This window comes from Strix uralensis, chromosome 5 (assembly GCF_047716275.1).
Source record: "Strix uralensis isolate ZFMK-TIS-50842 chromosome 5, bStrUra1, whole genome shotgun sequence".
In the NCBI taxonomy this organism is placed as follows: Eukaryota; Metazoa; Chordata; class Aves; order Strigiformes; family Strigidae; genus Strix; species Strix uralensis.
Window position 1 is genome coordinate 45,450,718 of NC_133976.1, and position 20,065 is coordinate 45,470,782.

The following is a 20,065-nucleotide window of genomic DNA, read 5'->3' on the forward strand; positions in this document are numbered from 1 at the left end:
GTGGATCATTGAAATATTTATTTCAGTGCCTGAAGACCCACCTAACAACATAACATTTCAGAAGATACCAGATGAAGTAACAAAGTTCCAAGTAACATTTGTGCCGCCATCTGAACCGAATGGAAATATTCAGGTGTATCAAGCTATGGTTTACACTGAAGATGACCCTGCTGCCATCCAGATCCACAACCTTAGTGTCATTGATAAAACAGATCAGTCAGTAACTGCCGTGATAGGAGGACTAAAAGGAGGACATACCTATAATGTCAGCGTAAGAACTGATATTTTCCTTTGCGTTTTTTCTTTGATATGAGTGAGAGATCAGTCTGAATAGGGACACAAACCTAGGCTGAGTATGAGATTTTCATGCTGATAATGTTAGCTGCAGTGTGAAGAGAGACAAGTCTGAGGAATGAAGGGAGCAATGAAGAAGGTAGAGTGAGTGGGAACAGGACACATCACTAGTGGTTAGCTTTGCACTCTGGACCACCAGTTCATGTGCTAGCAAAGCAGCCTGTGACACATTGTCACAGGTACAAGACTAAATCTCTTAATTCCACTACTTGCATTGCTCATTTGGCCCAGATGAAAAGTCCAGTTCTGCAGGGGGAGCTTGCTAGAAGTACGTGCATGAAGTCCTTTCAAATAATCAGAGACTAGGGCATGAGAGGAGGCAACATAACTGTTTAAGTGGGCTTGGTTTTCTCCTTTTTGTAAGAGCTACATTAGAAGTGATGAAGTGTTGCTGTACTTAGGATTGTAAAGAAATATGAAGTAAGTTCTAGCAAAGCGTGAATGGCAAAAGGAGTGTTTCAGCATTCATTGTTGCTTCAAGTAGACCCAGATTTGACCATTTTGAAGCTATTACAAATAATCATTAAAACAAGTGTTTGGTTTTTTAAGGTGTATGCAATTAATGGTGCTGGTGCAGGGCCAAAAATTCAATTGAAAATAACCATGGATATCAAAGGTATGTTTCATAAAGTACCCTTTAGCTGAAATCTCTATAAATGCTGAAGAAATTACTGTTCTACCTGTGACTACACAGCTGTGTGTCTTTGTCTATTATTTAGAGGCCACATAATGTAGGAACACGAACACATAACTGATAGTCTTCAATTGCAGTGCTTAATTTTGCTGCATATAACTGATCATTTGCTATTTGTATCTGAATGATACTGTAAACATGTGCAGACTCAGTGAAGTGATCATATTGACTTCAGATTGAAATTTATTGAAAAACTAAGACTCAGTCTTTTTGTTGTTTTCTCTTTTAATTGAAAACTGATATGCAGAGGCATTTATCAGAATACAGTTTTTAGAGGCTTAAGGCACTAAGTAGAACATTAAGTTGTCCCTGAAAATATGATGAAGATTTGTCTTGCGTAACACAGCTATGTGCCTGAACAAAGTACTTGTAGTGAAAACATTTCTAAACAAAATTCTGTGGTATATCTTTGTTTCAAAACAGAACCACCACGGCCTAAAAAGAAACCAGCACCAGTTTATGATACTAATGGGGCATTACTCGTGACAGCTACAACAATTACGATCAGAATGCCAATCTGTTATTACAGTGATGATCATGGCCCTATCAAGAAGATACAAGTTCTTGTTGTGGAAGCCGGAGGTAGAATTTTATAAGTTCTCTTGAAAATTGTTTTCAGGGTTTTTTTATTTCTTTATTTTCAAGCTGTTTGTCTTTTTGATTTCTTTTCTTGTGTCTCAGTAATTTCACGTTAGAAAATAGCTAACAAAGTCACTTTATCTGTGGCAACAGTACTAAGAGCAAAGTAGCTTTCAGAATACCTGTGGGCTGCGTACTGGATTTTGGGAACGCTTGCCAACAAAGAGTTATCCATGCTGTTTGAAGTCACCAATATTATTCTGGCCCTATTGTTACCATTGTATTTCTTTATTTCCTATTTTCTTGAAAAAAAAAATGTTTGGCATTTGTGAAAAGTAAATATATCTGAAACTTTTTTTGCAAGGTTACGGTTCTGTTGCTATTAGTGTTGCCTGTAAAAGAATGCAGTCATGTGCAGTTGATATTTCCATTTCATAACGGGGGCAGAGGGATTTATATAAATCCCTTGTGTAGACTGTGGGTTACAATGTGTATTCCCTTGTATGGACTGGTGAACATTTACTCATATGAACAGTGCCATGATACTCTTTTGAGTAATTGCCTACCAATGTGAGTGGGAGTTTCATGATAGGACATCATATGGTCAGGCTTACTTTACCTAAGAAGGACAAATTCCAGGTATTTAATTCCCTTGTTTTGCTTGCTTTCAAAGTATAGAAGTAAAGCATTCACATTAAGTGAATTCACATTAAGTCTCTCACCTTTTTCTGAATTTTGCATTTTAGCACTAATCCTACAGACATTTACTTCATAGCTATTGCTGTGAAGATTCTCTTGAACTGATAGATACGCAAATACCATGTTAGGTAACATTTTGAAGATTTTTCTCCTGAGTTGCTGGGTACTGTCCACTTCTAGAAATCTAGTAATTTCATTTATGAAACAGTCTTCACTGTCCTTAGAGTAAAGACTTTTTACTGTCTTTGCTAGCCATGCTCAGTTTCAAAGTGGCTTGCACAACTGATATCCTCTACAGGCAGAGCTCATATGTGAGACTGACTCTGAAATTGTCTAGTTGTGATTCAGTTGACTTATTCTGAGTTAACAAAATACAGATATTGTGGATAACGAGGAAATTTGTGTTCAAGTGCAAATATAGACTTAGTTGTGTAAATGGCAACCATAGCATGCTAAGCTGTTAAAAAAAATAATTTCCTATTTAACTTCTTTAATTACAGTCTGGTTAAAATGTAAATTGTATCTGATTATTTTTTTTCTTGACAATAGCTCAGCATGATGGGAATGTTACTAAGTGGTATGATGCCTACTTCAACAGACCGAGGCTGTATTTTACAAATGAAGGCTTTCCAAACCCACCATGTATAGAAGGAAAAGAAGATCTGAGTGGCAAAGAAGAGATTTATGTCATAGGTGCTGATACTACATGTATGATACCAGGTAGTCAAGACAAAATATGTAATGGCCCACTGAAACCAAGAAAGCAGTACCTGTAAGTACATTTATCTCTATGTTTGTTCAAGAGAAAGTTTTAAGTGAAATATACATTTATACAAACATAAAAGCCATGTAGTTCAATTATAAAAATGTAGAGATTGAAATTATCTTCATGTGTCTGTAATTTTAAATTTTTTTGTCTGAGCATAAATATGGGAGACAAATGGTTTTTTAAATGTTTCAAGTAACAAAAGATGCTTACTGAGTACTTAAATGAATTAAGCCCAAATTCAAGTTAAGTAATTAATATAGTTTGATTATAAATTTAAGATATTGATGTCTGTCATAACGTCACTTTAGCAAGTGAATAATGATTCCAGCTTATATTATACTAAAATGGAAAAATAGTTTTTAGTTTCTGAGTGAAATAATATTTAAGAAAATGCACATAAAATTTTATTTCATTAGTGTTCTTGGTTTTATTTCACAGATTTAAGTTCAGAGCAACTAACGTTAAAGGACAGTTTACAGATTCTGACTATTCTGACCCTGTCAAAACATTAGGTAAGGAGAGTGTCATTTACTAAAGTATTTCTCTATTTCCAAAGAATCTAGACAATTCCATGTTTCTTTTTAGTACAGTGGTTTCCCTGAAGTAAATAATCTCTATTTTTGTTGGACCAGAATGGCTGAGGAAATGTATCCTTGTGTGTCCTTTTGAGGTTGTCAAGAGGTCTTACCTCAGCCTGGATCATTAAATGAAGAAGCACTATTGACAAAGCTCATTAGCAGAGATTCAGTTATACCAATAAAAATACTATTTTGCCAGGATAGCTCATCTTGCTTGGTAAACTGCCAAAAGCTATACAGTTTGTGCAGTTTTCCTCTGTGTTGGATGTAGAGCTAGTATTGCATACTCCTCACTGAGTAAAAATCTGGCTGGATGGCCAGGCACAAAGAGTGGTGGTGAATGGAATTAAATCCAGTTGACGGTCAGTCACAAATGGTGTTCCCCAGGACTCAATATTGGGTCCAGTTCTGTTTAATATCTTTATCAAAGATCTGGACAAGGGGATTGAGTGCACCCTCAGGAATTTTGCAGATGACACCAAATTGGGCAGGAGTGTTGATCTGCTTGAGGGTAGCAAGGCTCCACAGAGGGACCTGGACAGGCTGGATTGATGGGCCGAGGCCAATTGTATGAGGTTCACAACAACCCCATGCAACGCTACAGGCTTGGGGAAGAGTGGCTGGAAAGCTGCCTGACAGAAAAGGACCTGGGGGTGTTGGTCAACAGCCAGCTGAATATGAGCCAGCAGTGTGCCCAGGTGGCCAAGAAGGCCAATAGCTTGTATCAGAAATAGTGTGGCCAGCAGGACTAGGGAAGTGATTGTCCTCCTGTACTTGGCATTGGTGATGCCAAAACTTGAATGCTGTATTCAGTTTTGGGCCCCTCGCTGCAAGAAAGACATTATAGTGCTGGAACGCTTCCAGAGAAGGAGAACAAAGCTGGTGAAGGGTCTAGAGAACAAGTCTTGTGAGGAGCAGCTGAGGGAATGGGATTTTAGCCTGGAGAAAAGGAGGCTGAGGGGAAACCTTACCACTTTCTACAACTACCCAAAAGGAGGTTGTAGTGAGGTGGGTGTTTCTCTTCTCCCAAGTAACAAGAGATAGGACAACAGGAAATGGCCTCAAGTTGCACCAGGGGAGTTTTAGATTGGATATTAGGAAAAATTTTGTCACCAAAAAGGTTGTCAAGCACTGGAACAGGCTGCCCAGGCAGGTGGCTGAGTCACCATCCCTGGAGGTATTTAAAAGACTTGTAGATGTGGCGCTTAGGGACATGGTTTAGTGGTGGACTTGGCAGTGTTAGGTTAACAGTTGGACTTGATGATCTTAAAGGTCTTTTCCAACCCTAACAATTCTATGATTCTATGGTTCTATTCCAGTGAGCCTAGTGTAGGAAACCTCTTGACTGCAGATCATTTTTCCTAGTGGCAGTTCATCTGAGGACATGACCCTTTTAGCCCTTCATCCTTTAGATACAGGCAAAGCTCCATATTAATTAATAAATTAATATTGTCTAATAGAATCCATATGGTTCTGATGTCACTGGCCAATAGGCCAGCTGTTATGGGATCTCAAATCCAGCATAAATTCCTCATGGCAGTGTTGATCTACTCCTAAAATTGGGAATGAAGACTCTCGTAGCAGATCGCAATAAGATCTGTAAATTCTTTTAATATATTGGTAAGCCAAAACTTACTTAGCTAAGCGTTAGCCCTGACGTTCTGAAAAGGGATCCCAAGACAACTGGATGAGTACCCAGAAGAATTTTAGTGGGCACATATTTTTCATTTGGCATTCATCTTCTGTGATATGAGCTCCCTTATTCATCTAATCCATGTTAGAAATTTGTTACACGATCTGATACTGAAGATCCTGAAATGCTAATTCACTACCTGAATATTCTGAAAGGATCTGGCACTATTTCTCTAGCCCTGAATGTTTTAGAAAGTGCAACACAAAAGTTGTCTTGATATGATCTGAGTTTAAAAGTTCTAAGCCAATGAAGCAAATAGTTTGCCCAGTAAGGGAAAGCCAGTGTGTCCAGTCAGGGAAAACAAGTCTACTGGAAATGAGTCCAAGTGTATCCAGTCCTCTGGACAACTTTCTCCTTTCTAACAGAAAAGTCTGCGATGTTTAAAGAAATCATGCTTTAGTGGCAGGCAGATAGTGTAATTCATTCACTTCTGTATTGTTACTGAAAACTTGTGACACATTCTCATTTGGTGTAGATCATAGAGGCAAGATCGGTTTGTATGCTGAATAAAATGTAATAGGAAAAAAAATAGACCTGATAAAAATAAACCTCAGATATCCATGGCTTCTTATACCCATCCAGTGCCTTCTGTGCTGAAGTTTAACCTCGAGCACTGCTTTTAAAACGGGCACTACAGAAAATTATTGTGTCCTTAACTTCTAAATTTCAGAGCCTATCTAACAAGAAACAAAACTCAAGTGGAACAGATAATTAAAAGTTCCTTCTATGCTTTCTTACAAGTGGTGTGAAATCAACATCAAATTCATGTATCACAGTGATGCAGGTACTGATGTTGAGTGGCCTTGAAGATACAGCACTGGCAATGCCATTACCAATGTCATCTTAAGTGAATAAAGGAAGTTAGATTTTTTTCAGACACATTTTCTGTTGAGACACATAACCTGAAGAACCTTGCCCAAGTGTTTTCTTATAGAATATTCTTTTGTTATATGAATTGCAGACTTGCTCTAGAAGCACAACCCAGAAAACATACCAGAAAGATCAGTATCTGTTAGGTATCTCTGTGACCAGTTACTTCTATTACACTTGTAACAACAGCATCTATTCAGAAGAAATCTGTGCTGCCTAAAATCAGAATTGCAATTCAATTTTAAATCAATTATCTTCTTTTGTAATAATCACTTAAATTTGTGTTTTTCCAAAATCACACTTTTATTTTAGTATATAAAACACTAATTTGAATTTTGGCAGAGGTGTTCATGACAGTTTGAAGAATCCTACATTATTTTGGTTTCTAAGTCTACTTGTAGAATAGGCAGGTCTTTGATCTGGAAAGCTAACCTTGTATCTGTGCAATTTAATACTGCATGTTAAATATGTTTGAAGCAGAAAAAAATGTGGAAAACCCATGAGAGAGTTCTCTGTGACAGACGTCAGATGCTCTTGTTAAACAATAGGAATTTTGCTAGGGAGGAACACTGAAGCAGAAATTATTGGAATACACAGCTGCAATAATGATTTTTTCAATTATAGTAAAGGATACATTTTAATATGATGCTCCCACTCAACCATACTTGGAGTACCACAACTTTCCTCTTGAGCTGGAGAAGTAGAGTTTCTTCCTTATAACCCATGACTGACATTGCAAAAGTAACGTCCATACTACAACGAAAGGTCAGGATTTTTCCATGAGATAATTAAGATGTGGTGACAAATACTGTTTAAACTCCTAATACATCAAGGCAGCTTATAACCTTTTCATAACTCTGATAACTAGTTCAGCAAATCATTGTGGGACAGCTGGTAGTCCTGTGTAAGTGTAGACTTTTTCCATGTGAAATACAAAGCTGATGAGACAGAAGTAATCAAACTGGGGTCTCGTGACACTGCCTTTTGCATAGAAACCTACCTTTTGGTATTCTATTATTGCAGTTTCTTATCATCATGTATTGAGTTGCAGTACCTCAGAATTATACAACATGATGTCTTCTGTTTCATCTCCTTTCCCTTGCCCATGATCATCTCTATAGACATGTGTAGTCCTTCCCTGTTGCAAAGAAGTAGGAGAAAATGTATGTTTTTAATTCTTGATGGGTATTCTGCCAGCACTGTTTTATTTAATAACGTTGTCAAAGTTTGGACTAATGTTAAGCGTAGGGTTTAACATTGACTTCACTGTTTAGTGCAAAATACATAGAACTGTTACAGAGTTTCTTCTGGAGATTCTTCTGTTCTTCTTCCACATTACTAACATTTGTGCCTTATCACAGAGATCAGCCAGTGGCAGGGACGTTTTCATTCCTTTTCTTCTTGCAACATGTTTTTATATATTTGTTTCCTTTTCTATTGTCTTTCCCTGGCCTAAATTGTTCCTACCTTGTAGTGTCCAGTGTTGCTTCTGAAACTTACTAATGCAGTGGAAGAATTATTTCAGGTGGTTCATGAACTACACTTAATTCCATTGTCTATTGTTTCATACAGGCATGATATTGCTTATTCATGTTGTTTTCGGTCTACAATAATCTCACATTTTCTTCTGATAAATTTCTACCCAACCTACTGTTTACTGTGGTGTATTATTGTAGCTGATTATTCCTGCCTACATGTAGAACCATGCACTTGATCTTACAAAACTGCATCCTACTGGTTTAAGACAATTTCTTCAGCTAAATCAGGATAATTTTGACTTTTAATCATGTTCTCCAATGTACATTCAGTCCAGATCATCTGCAATATACCCTCTAATCCGAAAGTCAAAGCCTTTTGAGAGAAACAAAGCCAGGATTTCAGTGTCTACCAGTGTATCCTTGGGAGGATATTGTCCCTTGAGTGGGAAATCAGTGTCATATGGCAGGAAGCAGTACCTTTTTCTGTCCTTCCTGGAGGCTGAACAGGAGCTAGGTTTTCTACAGTGGATCAGCAAGTGGAGGTAAATGTCAGCATAGGTGAACAATACCAGCAGTAGTAATGCTTTGCTTTTCTTATTTTCACTAAGGAAAAAAGAGGCTGAGGTTTTTGAGATAGGGACAGGATTACCAGGAAGGGTGGTAAATTTAGCACCAAAGAGGTTAAAAAAGAGGTCTGTAAACTACTAACCTAAATGGTTTATCAGTCTCTGAATGAGCCTTCATTCTCACCTGGAAGGACTGATTAGCATACCATCACCTTTACCTTTTTATCATAGAGGCCTTTATGATTTCTTTTGACCTGCTGGTGGTTATTTCTAGCAATATCACCAATTCCCACATAAAGAGTATGAGATAATGGTCAGTGAGGCAGATTAATCCAGAAAGTTCAAATCTGATCATCTGTGTGGGTTCTTTCAGCACCCTGAGGAGAGTATCTCCAAAAAAGCATCTTTTATTTTGTGCCTGTGAATGATGGCTGCAAGCCTCATAGCTTTAGAGTTGTGGCTCTTCCTTTTCCACTTCTGGAGTTTGATTGCTCCTAGCTGTTAGAGCAATGTGTCTGTTCTTGGCTGCACAGAGACTGAAGCAGGATCTCAGCTCAGGCTAGTGTTCAGACTGTTACTGCAGTGTAAATCTACCTTAACCTGTTTAGCAGGTAAAATTGAAAAGCACCAGGGGATGGCTGTACATATAACTGTAGACATATACTATTAGCATTATGTATTACATAGATCAGCAATGCATAGAAACCTTTACATAAATTGTTTCTGGTTTTGTTATATTTTTCTTTCCTGAGCAGCCCTTTGACTGACACAAAATGGATGCAGTTGTACAGAAAGAAGAGTGTCTGTCTCTCGTCGCTCCCTGATTTAACCCTGTCAGAAATGTAAAAATTGTAATGAATCTATGAAATACTAGATTCCCACTTTCTGTTGCAGGTGAAGGACTGTCAGGAAGATCTGTAGAAGTTATCCTTGCTGTTACTTTGTGTATACTTTCAGTTGTTCTTTTGGTGGCTGCAGTATATGCTTTTGCAAGGTGAGATTTATGTATCCTTGCCACACCATGTTTGCAAGCACTCAAAAATGTTTTAAAGAAGAGTTGAAACAGTCCTATAAATGGAACCAATCTGTCATTTCAAAATGTATTGCTTTTTTTTTTTTTTTGGTCTTTTATTTAGAAACTTAGGGAAGGACTCACAAAGGCTTCAGTCTAGTGAGGGTATCCTCCATAGATGAAGGTGTAGAACCAACTTTTCCACAGGGTGAATCAGAGCAATAGCCTATCTTAACCTTTCAGAGACACTTCTTCGTTGACTTGAGGATACAGATCAGCTGGATGAAATTAGTGTGATGGCTAACCCTATTGACAGCTTGATATGAAGTAAATACTCTAAATTCTGGTTTCTGTCTTACTAATAAATTTATCAGTAAATACATTGAAGTCCCACATGTGAAAAAGAAATTGACTTCTAATTCAAATTGTGAATAAAATGTCTGTGTAAAAAAGCAGACTGGGTTCTGCATACCTGATATTAGTTTGCTTATTTATCAGAAGTTCCATTCTTCCTCAGCTGCATCATGCAGACATTGTCAAAGAATTTATGTAAGAAAACTAAAAGAATATATAGGCTAGATTCTTTCCGTATTAGTTTTAGACAATGTAACTGCTGGATTTGACTAAACTACACTGTTGGAAGGGAGAGCAGAATAAAGGCCAAGGAGGGATTCCTGGCAACCATTTTGCAGTTTCAGCCTGTCTAATCGAAGTATTGACATATGTCTTTTTAAATCTTTTGCCTGTTAATTTTTCACTATTATTTTCTGTTTAGAATTCGTCAAAAGCAAAAAGAGGGAGGCACATACTCCCCACGAGATGCTGAAATTATTGACACTAAGTTCAAATTGGATCAGTTGATCACAGTGGCAGACCTGGAGCTGAAGGATGAGAGATTTGCACGGTAAGCGTACTCCTTAGGCAAAACAGTAGTCCAAAGGGGCTGTAGCCATGACCCCTTTCTGACCTTTGCTTGTTTGGAAGTGTTTGTGGTGTTCTTATTTACACAGATCACTGAGATCCTCTTTCAAAGAATGACCTCTATCATCAAGACACTTCTCACCAGCTTTTAGAAAATCACTTAATCTTCAGCTCTTTTTACAACAAGATAAAGATCTAAGTGCAAATCACTGTTTAATTGTGTTAGCAAAAAAAAAGGGATACATATTTTTAAACATGCAGAATTTCTGAGGGGTTTTTATGGCCTAGTGTTTTGCGTAGCCTGCAAACGTACATAAGCATTTTGAAAGAGTCAGTCTCTCAGAAGTCCTGCTCAACTTATTCAAGAACAAATCTGTCATTGTTTAATTGACATTTAGAAAGCTTTTTTTTCCACAAAGGGATTTGCATAATATCTGGGTTTCTGTGGAGCTCAGCACACTGCCTATCCTGACATCTGCTCCTTTAAGGTGTATGCAGCAATTCCAGAAAATTCATATTTTCTGTCTGACAAAGGATCTTGTCACAGAAGGAAAAGTGCTCTTTCTGACTGCCAGAAATATGGATATTATTCACCAAATAAATGAAATGAAATGACATCCAACTGAGTTAGAAATGTTTGGTGAACATTCTTTACCTGCCTGTATTTTCCCTGCTGTGTCACTCGTGAAACACTGTGGTAGGCAGTCTCCTTAAAGATGAGAAGCCTAACATAGCCTTGCCCTAGCAGTCAGACATCCTACTGTTGCAGACTAGGAATAGCTGGAAGATGAAACGTCGTAGCTGTTGACCTGTTTTGTTTGAGTGTGTATGTGTATATGTCTATGTGTGTGGTACAGAGTAAGTTGATTGCATGTACAAACCTGTTCAAAATAGTGCACACAAGAATGGCTGCTTGTAACAGAGGAGAAAACGTACAATGAATCATCTGGAAATCATTGACGTAATGGATGTGGTATGTCCTGGGTGGAGCACATGTCATTCAGAGAGCATTGATTAGTACCTGCTAATAACAGCAGAAAACATTCTCTGAAGACAGAACCATTGACAATGCACTGTGATAACTGTGACTCCTATAAATGATCTTGATGGATCTTCAAAATGGTCTTGTTTCCAAACTGTTAGCTGAATAAGAATAATACTAATTTTGTTTATATACTAAAGTGTTAATGGATTTTACTTCCAGATACTCTTCATTTTTCTTTAGACGCAAGGAGATATTTGTCATCCAGTAAGTTTTTGTATTATTGAAGCAACATTTTACATTCTGTTTTCTTAACCTGTGTGCTACCGTACTATATTGAGTGATATAGTTAATCAAGATGAAATGTCAATCTTTGCAGCTATACTAGTGACAAATGGGTATTTGTCATCATGAAATCATGCTTATTTTTAGTCCCTAATGTTAAGGTACAACAGTTCCACAACTATTTAGAAATAAATCATGACAATTTTTACTTGGAAATTATAACACATTATGACAATATAGCACTGATATATACAACCTATCGTTGAAGCAAATGTACATAAGTAACATGCTGTTTCTTTCCTTTGGCAGTTAGAATGTATGTACTTAAGATCTCTTTTTTTCTCAACTGCTTTTGTACTCACACTATAGCTGTTTTGTACTATGCCACTATATCAGTTTGCGGAGTACTGTTCTGCCACTTTTCTGTCTAAATTATGTGTAGTTTAGATTTGTACAGTCTCAAACTCTACAGGGTAATTGCAAACGATAATATTTCATACTTATGTGCACTTCATTATGTGATTTATGCACAGCAAGGCCTTTATGGAACAGTGCTTCAGCAGTTTTGTATATCACCCTTACTTTAATGAGTCAGTCTCACATTTTGGTTTGCAATTTGTCATGTCCTTCCATCTGTATTTTTCTCTTTCCTCTTTCCCCACTCCTTTAATGGCCAAAAGCAAAGACTCTCTTCTGCCATTCTTGTAAGGTACATGATGCAGCTGTTCAATTTTTTATTATTATTTTTCAAACAGTAGCGGCACTGAAGCTCAGCAGGCTCCTTGCCCAGGTCCTTTGTTGGACATTACAACAGATTGTTGAAGTTTGAAGTGCAGGCACTAACTGAGTTCCTCAGGACAGGATTTATGCCATCTTTTCAACTGAAAGTCAGTAAATGTACTGTGGGACCCTAGTAGATAACATACAGACAGTAATGAGGGGCAGGATATCCTTTCTCTGCTCAAAACGTCTTAGTTAATTACGCTTTTTTTTAAAGCTTTAACAAATGTTTCAATATGTATAAGATTCTGTTCTGGTAATGTCAGTGACCAAAAGAGACATTTTAGGTGTCTCTAATGCTGTCTTTCATATAGATGCATCCTTCCTGGTAATGATGTGTTTTATCAAGAAGTTGGCAGAAGCATGGCATCATGCACCAAGGCAGCTTACTGCAAAACCTAATGTCTAAAATATTTTTGCTGCCTGTTTTCAGACTTCCACAGTTGCACCACAAAAGAACTTTTGTATCTGTTACTTGGGGAATAACTATGTAGAAGTCAATCAGAGTCCCAGTTCTTGTGTTGTCCTTATCATTCTCATGATTTGTGGTTAAAGCAGTGACATGTTGGCATGTTAAATTATTGTATTACATGTTGATGACTACAGTGTAACCTTCACAAATTTACCATACATTTGGAATGGGACATGCATCACTGCATCTGCATAACCAACTGCCATACATTGGCTGCATTTAGTCAGCTATCTCAGCTGCGTTTGCAAAGCTTGTTGTGTTGCAGAATGCTGTTTTCAGTTCATGGCATCTTGTAATTGTATGAGAAAAACATAGATGGGCAGACTCCTTATCCAGGCTGGCTTGTTTGTATTTCTTGGATAGCAGTAAATCAGCTGAAATCTAGTCCAACTAAATATACTTTCTACCCTGAAAGGGTGATGGGGAGTTTGTGTGAAAAACTTATGTGATAAAAGAGCAGTATAGATTTTTTTTCTGTACCTACTAATCATCCCAATCAGTATTCATTTGAAGGAGATGCTTTGGAAACCAGGTGTTTTGTCATTTCTCAGCCAGTATATTATTTATCATGTTAGCTGCTATAAATCAGTAAAGGCATGGACTTGCAGCTGACACAGTTCATCCACAGAATCAAGATATTCTAGCCTGTTCCATGAGATCCTTCTTGTCTGTCTCTCATACATTGTCTCTTCAGACATTCTCTCATACTTAGTGGATTGTGGCCTATGATCTTGGCTCATATTCTCAGGAAATTTGTGCAGCTGGTATCACATGAGAAATAAAAAGTAGAAAAAGGTTTTTCTGTTCAGACTATGACTGGAAATATTTTTTTATCATTCTTAGCAGATCAAAAATTCAAAAGCTTGCAAAGTTTAATGAACCAAAACTCAGCAAATGTTCAGTATAAGTTAATCAAAACATTTTATTTCACACATTTTTATAACTTTTGTTTATGAATTATTTTGCCTTACAAAAGTCAGTTTCAGTAGAAAAAACATCAGATTTAAAAGTGCCAGGTATCCCATTTTGCCAATTTTGAAACTTCTTTGGAAATCAGGAAATCAGGAAATTCATGGCAAATCCCAGCTCCCAGTAATAATTTTTTAACATAATGGTTATCAGAAAAAAAATTACTTGAAAAACTTCAGTGTCTGAAAATTACTAACTAGTACACATGCACCATCTCTCAGCAAGTCTTTGTTAGGCAATTTATTAATGGCATGCAGGGAATTAAGTCCTACTGAATTAAGTGGAAAATGAGATCTGATTTCTGAAGCCAAAATGCTAACTTTGAATGTTTGGGACATACGTTCATCTCCATGATGGTGGAGATGGTATGAGACAAGCAATAACAGAAAAAAACAACCCTTGTTTAAAACATACATAGCCCATCAGTCTAAACTGGATTAAATGTTCATTAAGAACACAATATACATATACTGGGGCCTCTCATCACTTACTTTTTGTAACATGTCCATAGGGTTTGGCAATTCACTTTTCAAAGCAGACATTCATCTGCTGTGAATAGATTCTGTCACTAAATTTTCAGAGCACACCAGGTTTGGTGAGAGATAAGTAACACTTCCCTGTTCCAGGTGCTTACCTAGTAGACAACTTCTCTGACACCCTACTTTTGCAGTGGTTTCTGCAGCAAGGATAAAGCCATGTAGGTCCCCATTTCTTAAAATCTTTCCTTGAGAAGTAGCACCTTGTGGTAGATGCTTTGAGGCTTTTGTTTCATTCTGTGTGAGACAGCTTGTCAAGCAAAGGGAGCACAGATTCAGAAGAAATATTTCTGACTTACAGACACTGTAACCCTTGAAAATACCAGGTAATTAGAACTCTTTATGGAAAAGTACTGTGTATAAGATGATTGTCTGATCTCACCAGTAGGTGTCTGTATTTGAGGTGACACTTCTGCACACACATTACTTTCTCTAGACCAGCCTGTTTCTTCTTTCTTTAAGTGGGGATAGGCATGGCTCCTGCCTTGCCTTTTTCTTCAACAAGTTTCCCTTTAGTAATCAACTATCAAAAACAGGCTTCCTGATCTTTGTAACCCAGGAGTACAAGGTTTATGAATGTATGTGTCTTCGTACAATGGAAGAAATGACCATGTGTTCTCTTTCCTTAGGTCTTTAATATTTAGGAAGGGCTAAGCTCCATATTGCTTTCAATTAACTTGCTAAAAATTAGTTCCTCTGTTGGTCCTAGGAAGTGTCAGTGGTGCTTATGAGTTAAGCCTTTTGCCTACATACTCATTTCTGTTTTTTTCTATTTGGACGAAGTTTTAATTCCCTGTGGATTTCAGATGATTGACCCAGAGAGAAAGCTGAGTCTGTGTGACAATATGGTCTTCAGTTACCACTGCCAACACAAATAAATGGCTTCTTTCTAGCTCTATCATAAGTAATCTGAGTGGGATTCAGATTTTTGATAGACTTCAAAAAATCCCACACATGAAACAATACACTGTTTTAAAAGAAAATCAGATTTAAGGCAATAAAGCATTCTTTGAGAATGTTTTTCTTTCCTAGTTTCAAAGTCAGAGAAGTGGGAATCTGCAATTGTCCAGCTGAAATAGAGAAATTTGCAACTTCATGGTTTGATTCTAAATTGTGCTCATCAAGCTCTAGTGATACTTATATTCTTATGCTTTACAAAAAAGACTGGGAAATGTGGAGAACAAGATTATAGGTAGATGAGTATTTGTTCATTGATGAAATACTGTAAGATTATTATTACATATTCCAAGTCAAGAGACTGGGAAAAAATACTAATTTTTGAAGCCTTAGGATGCTGAAACTGTGCATAGCTGTAAGTCTTTAGTGAGCATACAAAATTCATCCCTTCTGAAGATTCTTGCACAACAGAGACAATATCTGCCACAGTCTTCAAGTTAGACATTAATTCTCATATATTCATTTAAATTAGATCAAGCCACTGCAATGTGCACTTGTTACCAACAGAAGTGTGAGAGTTCAGTAGTTCTAAAAATCAAGTTCTTTACTTAAATGCCCACAGATAGGTTAAAGTGTCAATCTATATGTGCCTTACTTGTTTAAAAATGTTTACTGCTTGTGAAAGATAATATACGGTTATGTCTTTAAAAAAGTCACCTGTTGTTAATACTAAAAATTAACTAGAAAGCCACATATGTAACACTGTGTTTAGTTCATTTCCTGAGCTATTTCAGTGCTTTACTTCCCTGCTTTGAGTGAAAGTAAAAAAAGGAAATATTGTTCAGTAAGGTGGTGTTAATGGTGCTGCTGGTCTCCTTTGTTCTTTGCTGTTGGATCCACGTACCTTCAGCACTGAAGCACTAAATGACGTACCCAGGTTGTTTATGTACAGCATAGATGTAATTTTTATTCCCTAATGATGAAACTGCATTTGCTTACTGCAAATTAAGTGCAGTAAGCCCCTAATTGCTATCAATTTGAGAAGAGGAAAGCCAACAGTGTTCAAAAAATTACTGCCCAGGTGGCCAAGAAGGCCAATGGTATCCTGGCTTGTATCAGAAATAGCGTGGCCAGCAGGGACAGGGAAGTGATCTTACCCCTGTACTCGGCACTGGTGAGGCCGCACCTCGATTACTGTGTTCAGTTTTGGGCCCCTCACTACAAAAAGGACATTGAATTACTCGAGTATGTCCAAAGAAGGGCAACGAAGCTGGTGAAGGGTCTGGAGCACATGTTGTATGAGGAGCGGCTGAGGGAACTGGGGTTGTTTAGTCTGGAGAAGAGGAGGCTGAGGGGAGACCTCATCGCCCTCTACAACTACCTGAAAGGAGGTTGCAGAGAGCTGGGGATGAGTCTCTTTAACCAAGTAATAAGTGATAGGACAAGAGGTAATGGCCTCAAGTTGCACCAGAATGGTTTAGACTAGATATTAGGAAGCGTTTCTTTACAGAACGGGTTGTTAGGCATTGGAATGGACTGCCCAGGGAGGTGGTGGAGTCCCCATCCCTGGAGGTGTTTAACAGTAGGGCTGACATAGTGCTGAGGGATATGGTGTAGTTGGGAACTGTTAATGTTGGGTTGATGGTTGGACTGGATGATCTTCAAGGTCTTTTCCAACCTAGACAATTCTGTGATTCTGTGATTACTTTTTTTCTGTTGTGCTGTGGTGAAGATAGGTGAATTCAAAGGAAAAAAAGTGTAATTTCTTTGCAGAGACTACTTATAATTTTGTCCTGAAAAAAACCTAAAAAAAGTTTACTTTCTGCTCAAAGACAAATATATTTGTGTGCAGTACATTGGCACAACTGTTAAAAATATGTTTTCTTCAGGAAACTTTAGCTCTATAATGTTGTCAATATTACTAGAAAGTTGTTTCGTCTGCCAAGTAATACAAACAACATGAGTGATACAATAAGCACTAGCTAGATGTCTAAACATTCTGAATAGAGTTGCATGCTTTGCCATCTTATTGCCTTCTTTTTCATTCTGAAGCTGTCTTTCAGTTGTCCTAGTGAGCACTTTGAACCTTTTTCTGTGAATTCTACACTTCTTTTTACTCTAGTGAGATTGACCCAAGGCTTTCATAGCCAGTTTGCTTTGTTTGAAGAGAACTGTCATAACAAAGTATGTATCACAAAGGCATCTTTAGTAGCTTTGAAATTAACTTCTCTGATGTTTAATAATAAATGATTCAATTATTGTATTAATCTAATTTTATTATCGAATTTAAATATTTAAGAATAACTTCAGAAACCAAAGGGTTTTTAAAGCAAATTGACTTTTCTAATAAAATTATGGCAGCAGTAGATATTTTTATTTGTATTATAGAATAGTTTTTGTAATATTTGTATGTAAGAATGTATGATTTTTGGAGGGCCAGATGCTTAAAAGGTACACTTAGAACTTTTTTGAAGGGGCAAGTTATCTTTTAAACTGTATTACTTCAGACTTCTTGTCTTGGTCTTTTAGACAAGCTTTGTGAGTCTGAGTTTCCAAAGTTTGGCTTCTAAATCCATAATGCCAAGACATTCTTAAAATGGGTTTGGAGGCAATGATGATGACCAAGTTTCAAGGACATCTGAAAGTCCCCTGAGTATAGATGCTGATGTAACATCTTCATGAAACCTGCAGTGGGATCAAGTAAAAGATTTCATATGTAGCACAGTTTTTAAAATGCACCAGAAAGAGCAGTGAACATGTAAAAATTAGCAGGAAAACGGGCATTTGTTTTCAAAATCTTTAGAAAAACAGACATAGCTGTTTGGTTTCTGTAGAAGCACACCAATAGTATAATTCATCTGTGACTTACTTTAGATATGTGCTTAGAATGAGATGAAATCACGCCTATTTCTCTTCATAGATTATAAAAGGAATCTAGAGTGACTAGGTCAGCAATAGGTGTCTGTATCCAGTCAGATGAATCCTATCTTTATGCTCTGAAATGGCCCTTAGAAGAATGATATTGAGTACATAGTGCAAAAAATGAGGCCTGTAAATGTATATGAAGTGTGCTGGAAATATGGATTTGCCAGGGCTGTATGAGCCAAGAGCCCAGTAAAATGATCTGAAGAGAATGATAGAAACTGTAACTAGCATATGCATATCTGCCAATACCTGAGATAAAAACTAAGCAAGACAATCACCCCAGATATCTGACACATAATAGTATTTGAATCCATGAGAGAAAAATCTGGTTCTTTAGTTACTTGAATATTTCATCTAAAACCTATTAACATGCACAATATTGGTTAACTCTCAGCTTGCTATATTTAACAAAAATCTCTGTTGCAGGTTACTTAGTTATAGAAAATCCATCAAGTAAGTTGATTAAAGATTTCTATATTGTGGTCATCGGTGAGTCTCAATGTGTGGTTCCCTCCTCTATGTTTATTAGAAAAAAACTCCAAGCTGCGTATAAATCATAAAAGCATGACTAATTGCATGGTAACTGGAGAAACGCTTTCTCTCTCTCTGGGGTGAAGCCTGCATGTCTGTGTTTTAGCTTGGGAAGTAATACAGGGATATTTAAACTCCTCAGGGTTTAAAAACCATGTCATTATGAGAATGAGGTCACTGCAATATTTTATATGTCTAAAACCTTGCAATGTATAAAATGTTTGCTGTGCGACAAAGAAGTATTATGTACTTTAGAATGCAATGATAACTTTACAAATTTCCATTAATGTCAAAATCTCACCTTGGAATGCTGTTACCTATAAAAACAATCCTACCCTACAGTACTGTTAACATTAGCAACTTTAAAAATTTGGTGAGGTAGAACAACAAGGGGAGAAAATGCTTCTATTTTAAGTGACTGAAAACAAACCAAATAAGCATGCTGTAAGCAATTTATAATTTTCTGCCTATAAGTATCAGTTTCTATTGAACTGAAAAACATTGTTTATTAATAAACTGCAGTTAAATAAGAGTAAAAAGAATGACAAAAAAATTCCCTATAGGTTTCCAATTCTTCTGTCATTACTTTCAGGCCAATAAGCAAGAAATCCTTCCTACAACATGTTGAAGAGCTTTGCACAAACAACAACCTAAAGTTCCAGGAAGAATTTTCGGTATGTTGCTAGCAGTTGTCACAACATCGCAAGACCCTCAGTCGTTTCATGTGTCACATTTCATGTCCATTTTAAGCAGGCAAGGCCATGAAGGACTCTGGCCTTGATAATCAATACCCAATTACCAGGTTGATTGTTTAGAAAGTAATATTACACTGATTTGGATTCTGAAGTCTACACCACAACTTGATCAGAATTATTCACCTAAGTGTCAGCAAAAGGTGCTCTTCTTTAGACTCCAATCTTTGCAAGAACACCATAATATTTATGCTTTTACATATGTAGTGATGCATATGTAATTTACCTGAGAACAGTTTAGAAAGAGTTTTCTAACATATATACAGGTATATTTAACTGATTTAAATAAGTTCATTCTCCTGAGTGATGATGACCCCAAAAACACAGCTGAAATTTATTCTGTGAAATATTCAGACCCCAGTCATACTGTCATGGAACTCAGAAATGTTTTTCTTTAGTAGGTTTCAGTTCAGAAACTAAACAGTTTGAGCATGGTACTTTGCTTTTTGTTCCTCTAGAAATAATAGGTCATACTTGTCATGCTCTTGAGAATACCCTCCATGTGAATAGCCTCCATCTCCTTATGTGAGTAGATGAACACAGCAAGCCTGTCTTTCCTTCTGAAAAGAGACTAGCTTTCAAAATATACATTACATATAATGCATAGATACTTTCAAATTTAAATCTCCAAGTTTTCACTATTTTCCTTAAGTAACATTTTTACGGCTATCATATTTTTTTTTCTCAACAATATCTTCTCTTCTTGTTATTTCAGAATCTTTA

General features: G+C 36.9%; 1 protein-coding gene across 4 annotated transcripts in view; it reads left to right on the forward strand.

Annotated features, from left to right (window-relative positions):
* The window catches only part of PTPRQ (protein tyrosine phosphatase receptor type Q), a 146,964-nt gene that overhangs the window by 105,307 nt on the left and 21,592 nt on the right, over positions 1-20,065 (forward strand). For 2 of the 4 annotated variants that reach the window (XM_074870661.1, XM_074870664.1), the window contains exons 46-55: positions 27-271; positions 904-970; positions 1,472-1,630; positions 2,876-3,098; positions 3,534-3,607; positions 9,175-9,274; positions 10,068-10,196; positions 11,418-11,462; positions 18,486-18,512; positions 19,183-19,264. In XM_074870661.1, coding sequence (XP_074726762.1) covers positions 27-271; positions 904-970; positions 1,472-1,630; positions 2,876-3,098; positions 3,534-3,607; positions 9,175-9,274; positions 10,068-10,196; positions 11,418-11,462; positions 18,486-18,512; positions 19,183-19,264 — 1,151 coding nt within the window. The remainder of the gene's footprint in view (positions 1-26; positions 272-903; positions 971-1,471; positions 1,631-2,875; positions 3,099-3,533; positions 3,608-9,174; positions 9,275-10,067; positions 10,197-11,417; positions 11,463-18,485; positions 18,513-19,182; positions 19,265-20,065) is intronic. The other 2 variants (XM_074870663.1, XM_074870665.1) reach the window with 2 other exon arrangements.